This window comes from Podarcis raffonei, chromosome 12 (assembly GCF_027172205.1).
Source record: "Podarcis raffonei isolate rPodRaf1 chromosome 12, rPodRaf1.pri, whole genome shotgun sequence".
Taxonomy (NCBI): Eukaryota; Metazoa; Chordata; class Lepidosauria; order Squamata; family Lacertidae; genus Podarcis; species Podarcis raffonei.
This window is the reverse complement of record NC_070613.1, coordinates 32,536,672-32,554,667: the sequence shown is the minus strand read 5'-3', so window position 1 is coordinate 32,554,667 and position 17,996 is coordinate 32,536,672. Positions and strand designations below refer to the sequence as shown.

At 43.0% G+C, this 17,996-nt stretch overlaps 1 protein-coding gene across 1 annotated transcript in view; it reads left to right on the top strand.

Moving 5' to 3' along the window:
- Nucleotides 1-10,348: 10,348 nt before the first annotated feature.
- The window catches only part of CRPPA (CDP-L-ribitol pyrophosphorylase A), a 50,698-nt gene continuing 43,050 nt past the window's right edge, over nt 10,349-17,996 (top strand). Inside the window, exons 1-2 of the mRNA XM_053410025.1 lie at nt 10,349-10,831; nt 17,330-17,609. Coding sequence (XP_053266000.1) covers nt 10,464-10,831; nt 17,330-17,609 — 648 coding nt within the window. The 5' untranslated portion in view covers nt 10,349-10,463. The remainder of the gene's footprint in view (nt 10,832-17,329; nt 17,610-17,996) is intronic.

The window sequence follows — 17,996 nt, the reverse complement described above, 5'->3', positions numbered from 1 at the left end:
ACAAGAAGTTTATTGGCTGCAAACTTTATATACCAAGGGACCTCTTCCGTGATTTTTCCCCTCTTTTCTTTTTGGCAGATCAAGTGCATTCCTTTCCTCTCTTTCTCGCTCACTTTCAAAGAAGATGAGAAGCACGGTGGCCAACTGAATACTTCTGAAAGGATTAAGGATGTTCGAAGGGTGAGTAAGAGTTGCTGTAAATTTAACACACCAACAAAACAAAAAAAAACCCTTATGAAAGAAATAATATAAATAAATAATCCTCGCTCATAATGGGAGTATTACAACTTTTGCCAGGGGCTGTTTTCCATGCAAGGATACGGGTTTTTACACATATTCCTTAAATCAGAAATGGTTGCTGAAACTGGGCCAGAAGTTTTGAAAAGATGATTCATAGTGCAATCCTATCCCTAAGGGGGTACCACTATGTGGGGATAGGAACAATAGACTAGACTCTATGTGGGCATAGAGATACCCTTATGCCAGCAAAGTCTACCACCAAAGCAGCCTTTCTTGTGGCAGGATACTGTCAGCATAAGCGAGGGAAGAATGGGTGGAGCAGGAGCACAGCAGGGCATGAACAAAGGAGGAACTCCCTGCTGCTTGTGGCTTCTCTCCACCCTCTAAGAAGGCAGTGGAAGAGGTAAAGTAAATTACATACTCCCACTGAAGTCAATGGAAAAACGCAAACCACAACCCCTTTTCTCCCCACCCCACAGCTAAGACTATGCATAGAATGTATCCCTAGGATCTACCCCAAGGCTCAGGAGTTGAACTAATGCTTTCGATCCTTGGTATCTCTGAGAAGAACTGAGAAAAATACATGTCTGAAATCCTGGAGATCCTCTGCTAGCCTTTGCAGACAATGCTCAGTGAATGGGCCAGCAATCTGACCCAGGATAAGCTTCTTAAGAGTGCTAAGATTCTCACAGTTGATCATGGCATACCATAATGAGTATCTGTTCAATTTGTGCTCTCAAGAAGGGAATATACAGTAGATCACATATATAGCAAGACGGTTGGTTGGTTGGTTGGTCGGCATCCATCCCTCATAAGACCCATGGCATAGGGATATGGAGAGCTGCCTTATATCAGCAGACGTTTGGGAATATGGGGAATGGCGTATGGGGAATGGAAGAAAATGTAGGAAACAATACCCATATCCCCTTCCTCCCTAACAATACCTGATGAGCACCCTAGCCCCAGAAATGGTCTGCTCCAGCTGTTAAATTCTTCCAAGGAGAACTGAGCAGGTTGCACCCATTTCATTTCTGCTCAGTCTCACCCCACTCCCCCCCCCCCGTTACACCATCCCTCATGGAACAAAGAACTCAGGAATTACGTAAAAGGTGATGGAGGTCTCCAGCAAAGCATATTCACTTTGCAAGTAGCCGGGAGAACCACCCCTGAGGTGGTTTTCTCCCTCAGCAATGGTTAGCAGGCCAAGGGAACAACTGGGCCTTTCAAGATTTGTTTTGAACAGTCAGCCCTTAGCTGAAGAGTTCTGATGATTTGAATGGAATGCTCAAAGGTCAAATTCATGTTGGGGGTGAGCACATGCCAGTTGTGGCAGGAATGGAAGACCATTCTTTTTTTCTTTTCTTTTGAACATTTTTGCTAGGGTAGAGCCCCGAGGCATTCTGATGAAATGAAGATTAGCGGGTGGCTGCAGCCTCACCTATACCCTTTCTTCGCTGCACAGTGCGAATTGTTGCCAATGCACCGTCCTGATAAGAAAAAGGAGAAAGGGATGCTGGCAAACACCCTCAGTCCTCTGGGGCACATGGGCCCCTGCCATTTGCCCTACTAAACTTGTCTAAATTCCTTTTTAATTGGAAGCTCCAAGCGTTGAACCTGGGTCCTTCTGCAAACGAAGTGTGAGCTCCGCCACTGAGCAATGGCCTCTTCCCAAAACAGTAGTGTAAAAGATAAGAGAAGCAAGATTTTATCAAGATCGTTAACTCAGGGTGATAAATCTTTTGGTGAACTACATTTACATTACTTGAAAGCAAAACTAAATTGTGCCAGTGACACATCAGATCTTTAGCAAAAAATTTTAAAAGCACAAACGTTCCCTATGCTTCTAACTAGAACCGAGTAGCACATTCACATCAGTCATACTGAAGCACAAGCATTTCTGCTATGATCAAACTTACTTACTAAGTTTTCAATCCACTGGGCCATTAAAAAAGCACACACAGAGATGTTTAGCAAGAAAAATAACGATCTCAATGAGTAGCAGACAAGGTAAACATCTCTTGGTTCAACCCTTTTCTTTTCCAAAAAATTCAGATATAATAGGATTTAATAAAAAGAAAACCATTTGGGTATAATTTAATTTTAATGTTTAATAATTATTTATTATTCAGCCCCATAAGTTGTTGAATAGTTAAGATCAAGCAGAGCATTTGTCTAGAATTCAATTTTTCTAGAATGTAGGACGTTTTTGTCTAGCTAGGGTGTGCTGGTAACTGTGATTATGCTTTTTGCTTACCTGGATGGAGAGATGTGTGTGGAGGATGTGTAGACTCCTCTGACTTTTGCGTGGCAGGAATGTAGACTACTGAACAAAGATAAAAGTCACATCTATTGCTCCTCCTACCTTTGTGACCAGTTCTGCTCATGACTTGCACGAGTCCCCTCGGAGATTGTACCTGAGGGAATGTGGCCCTCAGACCAAAGAAGTTTCTCCAACCCTTTTCTAGATCAATCGAGAAGTTGCTTGCTAAGCAGCAGATGTAAACAAGATGTAACTCTCAAGCTGAAGGCACCCATCAGTCACATAATGCTGGGCATTTGATTCACTTTTCTTGTCATCTAACTCAGGTAACAAAAAATATGTGTGGCACAATGCATGGCTTATGGGTTGCATTGTTTGGTGGGTCAAAAGTTGTTATTAATTAATCTCCTTCCATATTGATTTCAAAGTGATTCACAACCATATAACAAAATGCCTAGGGATAAATGTTAAACAATATAGATAAATACCCAAAGCAGAAATTTAAAGCTTTTTCATTCAGCTGGAAAAACTTCTCAAAATGAATATGGGTGCCTGTCACATCTCAGCAGGGATGCTTTCCACAAAACAGAGGCAGCTACATTGAAGGTCCTGCTCCAAATTGTTGCAGAGGCGGCTTCTGATAGCTTAGGAACTTCAAGAAGAGAATTTTCTGCAGAATACAGGGAGTTACTGGGTATGTAAGAGGCAAGGCAGTCTCTTATGCAACCTGGTTCCTACTTGTCTTAAACATGAGTACCAAAACTTTGAACATGGCCCAGAAGCGTTTTAGGAGTCAGTGCGGATGCTGCACTGTTGCTGTTGATAGTTTACCCCAGAAGCAAGCTAGCTGCAAACACTGGATCAATCCCACATGGAAAGTATTGTAGTAACCCAACACAATTCTATCCAGCAGTGGCCATTTTAGCTGGTCATTATGTAACAGGATAAAGAGCTGATGCCCCAGTTTGCTTATTTTCGCCTTGCCTCCCTTATGTCATGCCATTTAGACTGCAAGCAGTTATGATAAAATAATAAAATAAACCATCTTGTGTGGTTTGGCAGAAAGGCGATATATAAATGCAGTAAAAATAAACAGTTTTAATTGTTTCAGCTGCCGGTTATGCAAGCACTGCTGAAGCATAAGCCTCCCGGCCAATTGCCCCCAACATGTGTTGCTTACATTGCACAACCAAGCAGCCCACAAGGCTCCCCTCCTGCCCACCACTGCCCCCCTGAGAATTGATTTTCCACATAAACGTACAATAATTTGTAATGAAATGCACATGGGTGAAACTGTCACTGTTCTTTAGAGGGCTCCATTTTCTGTGAGAGTCCTATGCCCTGGATTATATTTTCAGAACTGGAATTGTAACTTGTCTTACTTTAGATAATTTTGGAAAATCAATGGTCCCCCCCCCCTTCTCCTAACACCTGCTTTTGTAAGTACAATCCTCAGCAGTAATTGACAAACAGCTGTTGTACGTTCCATGCGGCTAACTCAAAAGGCTGCACAAAAACAGCTGACCTAGACCTCAGAAGAGGCTGGTGACAAGTGCAGCAGCTTCTGGTCAGTTCAGTAGCACTCGGATGTTACCCTATAATCACTCAAGAAGAGAGGGTAACAGCATTAAACAGTAACAGAAAGAAATTACTGCCAAGCTATACGCTGTGAAATCAGTGTGAGAAATATGGAAATAAACATCTGTGCTACACTGGACCCTGCTTAAGAGCCAATGATTGCTAAGAAGTACAGGGATTAAAATGAAGTGTCAGGAATTAACAGAGACACATGGATGAGAACGTCAAACTGCATGACCAGTGCCGGATTTATGTATAGGCTAAGTGGGCTGAAGCCTAGGGCCTCTAAATCTAGGGGGCCTCCCCAGCCTACTTGCCCCCAGCAGACAGTCTCCCCTCTCCCAAAATTGCAAACCCAAGACTTCATGTGAGGGCAGGGCAACTTGGGCCCAGCAGCTATGAGACTCAGGGCCAGCAGTGGGGACCAATTTGAAACTCTAGGGCCCAACTTGAATTTTTTTTGTGGGGCCCTAGTTCACAGCCAAAGTCTGCAGGGGTCCTTTCCAACTCTACAATTCTGTGATGCTATGTTTTAAAGAGCATCCAATGTGCCTTTAAAGCACATTACTTCCCAGAAATGATTCGTGCCACAGACCTACAATCCCCAGAACCTCTAACAAACTACAATTCCCAGGATCATTTGGGGGACTACACCTGTTTAGAACAGGGATGAAGAACCTGCAGTTTGCTCACCTCCATTTCCTAGGAACCAGGAATGGGAAGCTCAAGTGCTTCTAACAGTATGGTTATAGGAAGCAGTGTGTATAAAATACTGAATGTAATAGGGTTATTAAGGTAATTGTATCAGAATTATTATGGGAATGTCAAGGAGGGAGGGGAAAGTGAGATTGTGGAATTCTGGTGGTGAGTGATGATTGGATGAGGATCTGAAAGGGAGTTTGAATGCGAGGCAGTTGAGAGTCAGTTGAGAATGGTGGGTTCTGGAGGGGGTGGTTGGGCAACTAAATATTCAGTTTAGGATCAGTAGTCTAGTCGTCATTCTTGTAATAAAGCAGCATATAAGATAAAGAGAAATACAGTCTCTTTTAGTGAGGGTGCAATACCTAGGATCTGGACCAAACATTGATATTTTTTGCTCTTTTCTATTTTCATAGGTTTATGTTCAGGTTCTAATGATGTAACAGGGGTGGGGGCTCTTTAAATACTGGACCTAACCCCATTGGTTCAAAAACTGAGAGCACCGAGTAGGTTTCAGTGCATACTCCCTCCTCTCCCCAACATGTGCTTTGCACAAACATGTAACAGCAAGAGAAACCACAGATATTTATTGCTTAGACTCATTAGATATTTAGTGAACACAATAACCATACAATTCAGAGCATATTAACTTTTACTAATTATTAATTACAGTGGTACCTCGGGTTAAATAATTCGTTCTGGAGGTCCGTTCTTAACCTGAAACTGTTCTTAACCTGAAGACCACTTTAGCTAATGGGGCCTCCAGTTGCCGCTGCGCCGCCAGAACACGATTTCTGTTCTCATCCTGAAGCAAAGTTCTTAACCTGCGGTACTATTTCTGGGTTAGCGGAGTCTGTAACCTGAAGAGTATGTAACCCGAGGTACCACTGTACTTATTATTACACTTCTAGGAGACTGAAAACTAAACCTCCACTGCCTTGCAGCTATTCATGAGAAAAGCTTCAGGAGTAAACCCCGAGGACGTAAGGGTGGGGAATCTGCGGTCCTCCACATGCAGTTGGACTCCAATTCCCATCAACCCCATTATTTGGAGAGCTTTTTGTTTCTACAGTGGCCATAGTGGCTTGGATAACTTGTCTTTTGTATTGTATAGGTATACACTTGCATAGGCTTTTTTACATGCTAATAATAACTTCTATTTTACTGTTGCTTGGATTCCCATGGCTTTGTTTGTTGGTTACTGAGAGCCACTGGAAATGTGGAGTGTAAATTGAAAACAACCAACTGAAAGGAAAATGAGGGGCTGAGAAAGAGAAGAAATCAGCTTGCTCATGCTCCCCCTGATAGCTTATACTGTAGTTTTCTGAAGGGCAGAATTGGGTTGGAGGATGCCATTCCCATCTCCAGAACTGCATGGCCCACCCCTATACAGCTATAAAACACTCAGGTTTGGGGTCAGCTGGCAGCCCTTTGGCACTGTATAGCACAACAGGTAAGGCCCCAAAGTGAGAAGACATACAATGGCATTTTGTTTCAGGTCCCACTTTTAACCATAACTAAATCCTATTCTATTGCTTTCAGTGGAATTTAGTCATGGCTGATTTTTGCTAGATTCTGTCCAGGTCACCAAGTATTTCAGGTTGCAACCCTACAAGCACTTATCTAGGATGAAGCCTCAGTGAACTTAATGAGACTAACATCTGAGTAGACATGCATAGGATTGTGTTGTCAAGTAAACAAATGCATGTCCAGCATGCTATCTCTTAAGGAAGGGATACTAATCTCCACAATGTGTTATACAGTGGTACCTCGCAAGACGAAATTAATTCGTTCCGCGAGTTTTTTCTTCTTGCGAGTTTTTTGTCTTGCGAAGCACGGTTTCCCATAGGAATGCATTGAAAATCAATCAATGCATTCCTATGGAAACCGCCTTCAGACCAGGTCCGGGGACAGTCTGTCCCCCGACCTCTTCTGAAGGCTGGGGGGGGGGGGGACAAGGGCTTTTCTTCCCACCGCCAGCCTTCAGAAGGCTGTTCTGAAGGCTGGCGGTGGGAAGAAAAGCCCTTCTCCCCACCTCCCGCCCCGCAAGCTCCGGGGACAGGAGGGCTTTGCTGCCGCCCGCCAGCATTTTAAAAGCCCCTGGGACAGCGGAGACTTCGCTGCCGCCCGCCAGCATTTTAAGATCGCCCCGGGACAGCGGAGAAGTCTCCGCTGTCCCGGGAAGGCAGGCGGGGGGGAGCAGAGACTTTTGCCCCCCGCCCGCCTTCAGAAGAGGTCCAGGACCTCTTCTGAAGGCCGGCGGTGGGTGAAAGTCTTTGCTCCCGACCGCCAGCATTTTAAAAGAAGTCCCCGGAGATTTCCCTATGGGCTTTCTTCTTGCGAAGCAAGCCCATAGGGAAATTCGTCTGGCGAAGCACCTTGAAAAACGGAAAACTCTTTCTTCTTGCGAGTTTTCCGTCTTGCGAGGCATTCGTCTTGCGAGGTACCACTGTATGTGTGCATAGAATGGCAGCTATTGTTGTGGGTTAAGAAATATCTTGTTTAGTAGCTCTTTTAAAAAAGAAAGGTCCAACTGATATATAGAAGTGTTTGCAGTCACCAACTGGTTGGATAAGCAACTTGGGAAAAGGAAGCATTTAACTTCCATCTCAGTACACAATGAACACCTTTTAGCAGACAACCAGGAACTCTCTCAAAGCTATAATTTTGCCTTGGCCTTTAAAAAAAAATCAACAGTAGCTTATATTGTTGGGCATACAGTGAATAAGCAATTGTACTGAAATATTTAAAGACAGCTGCCATTCATTGTAGGGCACAAGGACTATTTACATATGTCAAGAGCATTTTAATGGGAAACAAAGAGGTATAGTTAGCTCTATCCCACTTCCCTAAATGTCAGTCTGGAAGTGTCATTCAGATGAATAAAAGTCAGAAACAAGAGTTTACTTCAGGGGTGGGGAGCATCCAGAATTTGCAAGATTTACTCCCATCAGCCCGTCAGCTTGGCCAATAGTCAAAGATGTAGTCCAGTAAGGTAGTCCAGGCTTCCTAGCAATGGTTTACATTGACATCTGAACACTGTGATCTTTTGGCAGAATTAATGGTAACCCTATGTGCTCCAGTACCTACATAAGTAGCTCTGCCTCTTGGAGTGTTATCAGTTCTCCTGCTTCAGATGTTAGGCGCTAAATGGCTCCTTAAACCAAGGTTACAGTCGCCAAAACAGAATGCCTAGTTGCCATTTTTGTTTTTTTTGTTTTTTTAATTAATTTTTATTCAAATTTACAATAACCAATCCAATTACAATTTAACATCCAATTTAACTTATACATCTTATAGACTTCCGTCAGCCTATCTGACAATTTCCATATTTTTCACAACTTTTCACATTCCTTAAATTTGTGTTGCACTTTAACAATCCTTATTTTATCTTTTCATTTAAACAACATTCCTTACTATTCTCTTCACAAAGCTTCCTGAAATCCAACAAGCGTTATTTCCTGATCACACACAGTTTTGATATACTCTGTAAATTTGTTCCAGTCCTCGGTGAACCTCTGATCGCGTTGGTCTCGAATTTTACATGTTAATTTGTCCATTTCTGCGTATTCCATCAATTTCATTCTCCATTCCTCCCTCGTTGGCATATCTTCCTGTTTCCATTTTTGGGCCATCAAAATTCTAGCAGCTGTAACTGCATATCTAAATAGCTTCACATCTTTCTTTTCAACATCGTTACCTAGTATGCCTAGTAACAGTGCTTCTGGTTTCTTTACAAACGTATATCTCATCATTTTTTTCATCTCGTTATAAATCATTTCCCAGAAGCTTTTCACTTTCTTACACTCCCACCACATGTGATAAAATGTTCCTTCTTTCTCTTGACATTTCCAACATTTATTACTAACTTTAAACATCTTTCCTAGTTTCACTGGAGTTATATACCATCTATATAACATTTTCATCACATTTTCTTTTATCGTAGTACATGCGGTGAATTTCATTCCCTCTTTCCATAACCTTATCCAGTCCTCAACCTAGTTGCCATTTTTGGACCAGACGAAATTCATTCTGCTTGTGCAGAGAAAATATAACGGATAGAGTTCTACAGGATGTGTTGCTAGTGTCTGAAAACAGTCAAGATCCAAGGATCCCCAGGCATGCACCTCAGCATGGTAGAGACATCAGGAGCTATCCTGGCATCCAGGCATCTTCTCTTGGGTGCAAGTGGCCAGTAGCCAGGTACAAAATGCGCCTGGAGAATTTCTAATGCTGAACTTGGGTAAGCTTTTTATAAATGCCAATTTATTTATTATGTTTATTTCCCATATCTCATCCAAGGAGCTAAAGATTCTCCCCTGCTTCATTTTATTTTCACAAACCTCTGAGTTACTTTAGGCTGAAAAAACAGTAGGTTGTCCATTGTCACCCAGTAAACTTTATGGCTGGGTTGACATTTGAACTCAGCAATGTCTCCCTGTTGCTAGTCAAACACTCTACTAATGTCATTAGGGTCAACCAAAAATATCACAATACAGTGAACAAGCTTTTGAAGTTCCCAGAACCACCTTACTACCTAGTGGTGTTTTATTTACCTCTAATAATGGTATTATAATTCCTTTGGGCTTTTCCAGAATAAATTAACACAACTACTTGCTACAAGTTAACTCTGAATTAAGTTCCATTGATTTAATTTGGGTTTACTCTGCAGCATTTATCTTGGGGACTGGTGTCTGTGATCTAGTACCCAACCCTGTTGGTGCCACTTAGCAACAATTTGCACTGATCCCAAGACAGCATTATAAAGCTAAAACCATTAGAGATCTTGGCTACAGCTTGTGGTTAGTAAGAAGAGCTCACCTGTGACAGCCGTTTCAATCAACATGCTAACCCTGGAGTTGTCATGATCCATGGCATGGGCATAGTCAGGATTTTTTTTGGGGGGGGCAGGCATTATTGGTCAGTTAGTTAAGTATTTTTATTTACTTGATGGGGGTCAGCTGCCTACTCAGCTACACCCATGGGCCATGGTGACTTCCGGAAGTTGCTGGACTCCAACTCCCCTCTTCCCTAATCACTGGTCATTCTGGCTGGAACTGAAGGGAGCTGGAGTCCAGCAATATCTGAAGGGCATCACATTCTCTACCCATGTGGACAGTGCATGTGAGGAGGCAGCACAGACGGCCAGGGAGCAGCAAAGCAGCTAGAGCACTCCTCGCACGCCATAGCTAGCCTTGTCCTGTCCTGCAACCCAGGCTACTGAATTGCAGAGTGACACAAAGCAAATAACTGGTCTCTGTGTTGAAACATTACATATGCATCGAACTGTAGTAAAAAAAACCTAGGGCAACATCCTTAACGTAGACAGTCTACAAGATAACCATGTCTAGCCACTACCTCGCAGGCATTAAACTGAAGGCAGTGTGACGCCGACGGCAGCCACGTGGCTTCCGCTTTGAATCCCAGCCCTTTTTTTAAAAAAATGGCAAGGCGCATGCGCAGAAAGAACGCAAGAGTCGCCCTCCCTCCCTCGTTTCTAAGAGGGGCAATTTAAAGGGCCAGCCAAACCCACTTAAAAACAAAGCAAATTTAATAAAATATAATAAAAATGCCGGGGCCGGGAGAGGATCAACAAGTAAAAGGATGGTGACTTGTTGAGAATATGTGAGGCAAGAGATCAATTCAACGGGGGCGAGCTTTCCAGGCAGCCGGCATAGCGCGCCCGATGGTTTTTGCGACTCACAGCCAGACTTGGGGGTCAAAAGTGAGGCGGGCGGCTGCGGCTGCTCGAGACAAGCCCCTTCTCCGTCCCTGGCGCGCGCGCAACAACCTTTTCTTCCGGGGTGGTGGGGAAGGGAGAAAAGGAGTCACAATTCGGATTTCCACCATGGAGCTGCCGGTGACTGACCTCAGGGAGGGCAGTTGCGGCGGCAAGGGCTCGGAGGCGCCTCGGGAGCGACGCCCGCCGGTGTCTGTGGCGGCGGTGCTCCCCGCCGGAGGAAGCGGGGAGCGCCTGGGCGGCTGCACTCCGAAGCAGTTCTGCGCTCTGCTGGGGAGGCCGCTTGTTAGTTACACGGTGCGAGCCATGGAAAGGTAAATAGCCGCCGCCGCCTCCTCTTTCCTCACGCCAGCCTGACTTAGCGCGGCCAACGGCTTTTTCCCTTCACCCACGCATGCGCACACGCTCTCCAGGGCTGACAGGAATGCCGCGCTTACTTCAGCCCCCCCCCCCCGCCTTCTGAGAGAAATAATAACTGTCAGTGTGTAAAATACAAAGCAAGCAGTGTGGGTGTATGAGGGAACCCCCCCCCAAATATCGCATTTGGGCAACGTTGGGGTCGGTCACAATAAGGGTTTTTGCCAAAAATGCGGGTCATAGTCATGGCAACAGCACTTCACGCATCTGAGATTTTGAACAAGACGCAGCTCTGCCTGGAAGCTTACAATTTTACCTCCTTATAAACATTTTAAAAGGAAAGGGAGTCAGAAAATCAAATTCAGCTCTGTATTATGTGCACACGTGAAAAGACCTATTGATTTCACGAGAATTCGCTTTCAGAGTCGTGCTTACTTACCTGCTGAATACAGGGGTGTTTATTCTGATTAAACACTAGGAGTTTTGCAGCCTTGATTCCACGGCTTTATTGCTAAGATGAGGGAGATGTTCAAAGGCAAGAAGTTGGCTCACAAGCCCCACCTGCCTGGATCCCTTGTCCTATGGAGCCTCAGCTAGTAAAAAGTATTTGCAGTTCTGAGTGCTCATGATCACTCATGGAAGCTTAAGCATGTGTTGTACTTATTTATCTTTTACACTTACACTCCACTTTTTTTCTAAGGAGCTCAAGGTGGCGTACATGGCACATGTTGACTTGGAGGTCTCACTAAGTTCAGGGAAGATCTTACTGTGTTTTGAACTGCAGCTTTGGAATTTGATCCTATGCAGCTGGGTACACCTAAGCTGCTTGAAATGAGTGGGCTTTTTCAAAGTATTCACAGGTTTGGTCTGTAAATGATCTTGAGTATGTAGCTGTCTATATCCCAGGTCATTTCATATTCCAGGTAATTCCAAATCCTAAAGTTGTAGGTTTGATGGGAAGAAAAGAAAAATCATTGCAAGTGATGTGGTATTTTTTTTTAATTAAAAAAAATTGAATTGGAATTAGGGTAATTTACACTGGAAATTTTTATGATGTCCTAGGGAGTAATCTAATTTAGCATAACTGTGTTTAGTAAATGAAGCTAGTGGCATTGCCTAATATTTACTTGTAGTTGTAGTTGACATCTATTTACTGTTACTAATGAAATTATGAAATGGAAAAAATTATGTGGGGAAAATACGGCACTGAAACCCCTACATCAGTAATTGTAAGCATGTAAATAATGTGATGAATGGGGCCATAACTCTTTGGTAGATCACATATTTTGCATTCACTGGGTCAAAAGTCCTTCTCCCTGTCAAGTCCTGGTATGGCTGGAAAAAGAGGCCTGCCTGAAAAGTTAGAGAGACACTGTCAGAGCCCACAAAGAATAGACTCCATGCTGTTGTACTCTTTAACTCCACAGTTAATATTTTGGAATAGCTACCGTCCCCATCCTGTATTTCTCAGCTATTCATGGCAGGCCTTTATTGCTCCAGCTCCTCCAACTGTCATTTTTCCGAACTGTCAGAAATGCTGATGTCAAAGCCTATACCCAGTTGGTGCAAACAGGGAGCCATACAGTCATGGGGCAGTACTTTAGTCTGGACTGCTTTCAATTATGGATACCATAAAATTTGGACTGCCATGGGTGAATATATAAAATAGGAAGGTATCACTTGGGTACATTATTGTGATTGGCATTAAATCTGTTCCATGGCCCTGATTACTTACAAGCATCTCCCCACTTACCTGTGTTCTGCTTGCATGGTGCTGGGAAATAAATAAATAAATAGAATCATACTGTACCAGGAAGTGATGGGAGAGAGCTGGAGGGTCCTCGCAGCTTACAAGGAGACCCTCCCCAGAACCTGAAGAGGGCGGAGGAAGCCCCAAAGAGACCTGTGGCACAGTGGGGTTTTGCTTACCTAATAGCTGACATGTGGGGTAGCACAGCAGCAGCCACCGCTGCCACTTTCCTGTGTGTCCTCCAACCTCCAGCTGGTCCCAGAGCTTCTACTATAGATATTTTGCTCTGGGTTGGAGAGGGAACTGGAGAGCAGAAAAAATAGACGTTTAGAGACTTTTTAGAGGGTGCTCTGCACTTTATGCAATTTTATTTACGCTTGTGGGTGAAGGATCATAACCCCTGCATAAGTGAGGGGACGCCTGTACTCTAGACACTAGAGTATTCCATTGAGAATCAAGCCTACCCCTGTTTTGTATAGCTTTTCTCTTTATCTGCATAATCCAGTCCAGGGTTCTTAGCCCCACTAGGGCAATAGTCTTTCACTAGCTGGTCAGGACTCAAAGCTGGATTGTATCCTGACCTAAGGTGGATCAGCCCAGTGGCATTACAGCATTACTTGCATATGGAGGTAAATTAAGGATCAGTGCTGTACTGCATGTATGGGCTAATGGAGCTTCTGAGTCTGAAAAGGTTGAACATTCTGCATGAGAGTCTGTTGGAATGTTGGAAAGGAACTGGTTTATATGTGACTGAGGCCATGCATGCTGAAAATAGATTCCAGGACTGAGCCTGAAATAACATTGACTTAGGTTAAGTTTATTGTGTTTTGAAACAACGCAGTGCATGCTTACTACCCCATCTGTTGAATTCAATCTTGCCTTCTCATGTTCATTTTTAATAACATTCTTTCTGCCCCTGTTGTGGTCCATTTGTGTTGCCTGCCACCCTTTGTGGCTTGCCCTTCTTTGCTTTTGTTGTTCCTCATAGACTGAATGTGTTGTCTTAATAGTTTGGCAGGTGCATAAATTGTAATTTTGCACACCACTACCCTGTGTTTGCCTGTGAAGAATGATTCAGTCAGTGACCTTTTTGCCATGTGCAAATGTGCAGAAAGGAAAATGACTTGGATATTTGAAGAATGGTTGTACTCAGCAGTTTTTCAAACAGTGTGTTAAGGTGGGCAATGGGAATACAGAGTCAGAAATTCACAGGGCTTAGCCCTGGAGATTGTTTCTAGTACAATGGCTGTTTATGTGAATCAATAAAGAGGTGTCTGAGTTCAGGAGTGGAGTGTTTTTCTGTTCCAGAAAGCCTTCACACTTGGGCAGAAGAGAGTACTTGCATGTGAATTTGTTTAAAGATACAAAAGATACAGCACAGAAGCTGAGTTAAAAATATAGTTTTTAGAAGGGAACGGAGCGATGCTGTCACCCACATAAAATCAACATATTGGTTTAAACTGACTGTGATGAACCCCTGCAAGTGTTCCCTATTACATGCCAATGGTGCCAGAGGAATAGATTTATCACCATTCTCTCCAACAAAACCCTGTGGTGGTAGTGTTGGAAAAACTAGTGTGTGTGGTTAACACTGACTAATATTCCATTATCTCTAATTAATGCATATGTTGGTATTTATGCATGATGAATGAGCATTGTTTTGGCACCCCAACTTATGCTCATTCATTCTTAGCTGTCTTAGCCCCCCACTTGTGCCACCCTGCATGTCCCTTCTCTCTTTCCATCTGTATTGGGTCTTTCCAAGAAGCCTTCTCTGACCCCATCCTGGGTGGGTTGCTTTCATTCTTTACAGATGCCAGAGGATTACTGTGTCTTGCTTTGAGCTTTGGCAGCACTTTATACAGTGTCATGCTAACAATTTAATTGGCTCCTGCCTCAATCTCTGGGACTCATCAGCAGCTAGTACCCTTCTTAGAAAACATATGAAAAGACCCCCCACTCCAATCATTTGTGGCTTCCTTGCTTTCCAGTATATTCTAATTGCAGACTTTCTTCCCTTTTCAATAGCTCTTTGATGGCATATTGCCCCGAACAGGCATCATCTAGTCCTTGGTCAAATTTAAAAAGGTGTCTTTAGCTGGAAAGATCAAATATCCCATCACCCCTGAAAGGGTACCAAGTGATGTACCCTTTCTGAGAGCTGGCGTCTTCTAAAATAAGGGACATCTGGAAAACATTTCAGCACAAAGTTGCAAGTTCCATTATGTTCCAGAATCTTTTTTTCTTTTCAAGGAGTTATGACCCATGATTAGCTTTGTGATATATTTGGATCTACGTCTTGATGAAGTCTGCTAAAAGACAGAAATTGATTCCATCTATTACTTTTTGCTTCTTTGAATGAAGTTATCTGCTTCATCGTCTTGATAAAACTAGTTCATGAATTCTTTCATGAGCACCACACACTGTATTCTTCCGTCTATTTCATAAGTGAAGCGAGCACTGAGTAGTACTGTATTGGGTTAAAAAATAAAAATATTGTTTGTGCTATATTCTGCCTTTTGACCTGCTTTCCAGAGCTTAATTATCACTCCTTAATATAAAACATTCAATTTAGCTTCTGTTTCAAAATAGAATGCATTCTGAAAACATGCAAATGTTTTGATACATTTTAAAGGAAAACTACGCAACTATTTTTTTTATAAATATTCTCTTTTAGTGTAATTTTTGAGCTTGCATTTTGGTAGAAATAACATCTACTTAGAAGTTCAGCTCTATCCAGTGGTGGTTTTACCTTGGTGAAAAGTACTTCAGCTCATGCACGGTCCCAGTTTTCACTAATCTCCTTTACCCACCTAAGGCTTCCTAAAAATATGTTTCTGAGGGTTGGGTACCATCTGGAACAGCATGGGTTATGGCACTGGCAGGAGATTTCTGCTGAAACTGGGTTCTGTGAATGAAAACACTTTCCACTACGGCAAACTCACTGGGAAGAAGGATTAATTGTTAAATCACCCTGGGAGCTGTTGCTGTGTGAGGGAAATAGGGGTCTCCTAACGTGGTTGGCGCTGTGGGTTAAACCACAGAGCCTAGGACTTGCTGATCAGAAGGTCGGCGGTTCGAATCCCTGTGACAGGGTGAGCTCCCGTTGCTCAGTCCCTGCTCCTGCCAACCTAGCAGTTTGAAAGCACGTCAAAGTGCAAGTAGATAAATAGGTACTGCTCTGGCGGGAAGGTAAACGGCGTTTCCGTGCACTGCTCTGGTTCGCCAGAAGTGGCTTAGTCATGCTGGCCACATGACCTGGAAGCTGTACGCCAGCTCCCTCGGCCAATAAAGCAAGATGAGCACCGCAACCCCAGAGTCGGCCACAACTGGACCTAATGGTCAGGGGTCCCTTTACCTTTACCTTTAATACCTCTTAGTACCCGTAGCAAACATTAAGTTCCCAGAATTGTTGGGGGGAAAGCTATGGCTATATAAAGTGATATCTCATTCTTCTTTGGTGATCACTCATAGCCGTGTAAGATTGTCTTCCATGAAAACAGTGACTGTGGAGGCCAATTCTGGATCCACACGTCCTTCCACAGTGGGGACATAGTTTTCTGGGTGGGAGTTGATCACGGTGAGGGTTTGCCAAATGTGCCTTCCTCTTAGCTCATTTCTCCTTATCACCCTGAGTTCGTGCATCTTCAAGGTCCACAACAGCTTTGGTAAAGGCTGTTCTCCAATTGAACTCACAGGCCAGTGTTTCCCAATTGTTGGTGTTTAAACAGTACAGTGGTACCTCGGGTTAAGTACTTAATTCATTCTGGAGGTCCGTTCTTAATCTGAAGCACCACTTTAGCTAATGGGGCCTCCTGCTGCTGCTGCGCCGCTGGAGCACGATTTCTGTTCTCTTCCTGAAGCAAAGTTCTTAACCCGAGGTACTATTTCTGTAACCTGAAGCATTTGTAACCTGAAGCATATGTAACCCGAGGTACCACTGTACTATATATTTTTTTAGATTTGCCTTGAGAGAGTCTTTAAACCTCTTTTGTTGACCACCAGCATTACACTTTCCATTCTTAAGTTGGGAATAGAGTACCTGCTTACGAAGACAGTAATCAGGCATCTGAACAACATGACCAGTCCAACTAAGTTGATGTTGAAGAATCATTGCTTTGACACTGGTGATCTTTGTTTCTTCCAGTACACGGACATTAGTTCACCTATCTGCCCCAGTGATGTGTAAATTTTTTCAGAGATACCGTTGATTGAATCGTTCAAGGATTTAAATATTTAAAGTGGTATGATACTGCTTTAAATGTATAGTGCAGATGGGGTCATAGTTGGCAAATTCACTACAGGTTTCCCTAAGGCCATACCCTATTATACCCCAGTCATAATAGGAGAAAATCTTCTTATGCCTCTAGTAAATAGTATATGTCTAAGAATATTTTGTGTCTTAACAAATAGATTGCAGTTGTGAGTAAATTCTGGTCACAAAGTTGGTTATTTAGTTGAGTAAATGAGAAGATTTATGATTCGAAGATCTAATGTAGAAGTTTCTGTTGGGTAAAACATAGTTCACTATTGTTCTGAACATGTGAATTGTGTCTTGCTTTTTTTGCTAGTGTTCCTAAATGGAAAACAAGTAAAATTAAAGAAACTCTGAAAGATACTTTTACCCTTTTTTTTACATATTTAGAAAAAAAATACTCGAATATTTAGACATGTGCATTAAATAATTTTATTCAATGCCTTATAGAATCAGCTGGATATCTGATATTGTTGTGGTGGTGTCTCCGGAGAACGTTGAAGTAATGAAGTCTATTATAAAAAAATATGGTCACAAACGAACAACAGTAGCCGAAGGTGGAATGACTCGTCATAGATCGATCTTCAATGGATTGAAAAAATTTGCAGAGAGCCACCTTCTCAGTTCACCACTTCAGAAACCAGAAGTAGTAATAATCCATGATGCTGTGAGACCATTTGTTGAGGAGGACATACTTTTTAAAGTAGTTATGGCTGCCAAAGAGCATGGGGTAAGTACTGTAAAATCACAGAACTCTAATGCTGAGATAGTAGGTGGTAACACAGAGACAACTAACAGTGCTCTGAGTTTGGATGATCTCAGTGATCAGACTGCGATATGAGGGCTCAAGCATTTCATAAGGTATCCTGGACCCAAGTTTTTAAGGGTTTTCAGTATCCTGAACCTGGCGTGGTAGGATAGGATAAGTAGGATAGAGACAGCAAGTATAGATTTTCTAGGAGAGATGTCACATGCTTTTACCATCTGACCTCACCAGCAGCCTAGCTCCTGCCTTCTGTGCCAGCTGGAGCTTCCAGCTAGGCTAAAGGGCAAAGAGCACATTACAGTAACCCAACCTTGAGTTTACCAATGCATGGACTACAGTGATCTGGTTATG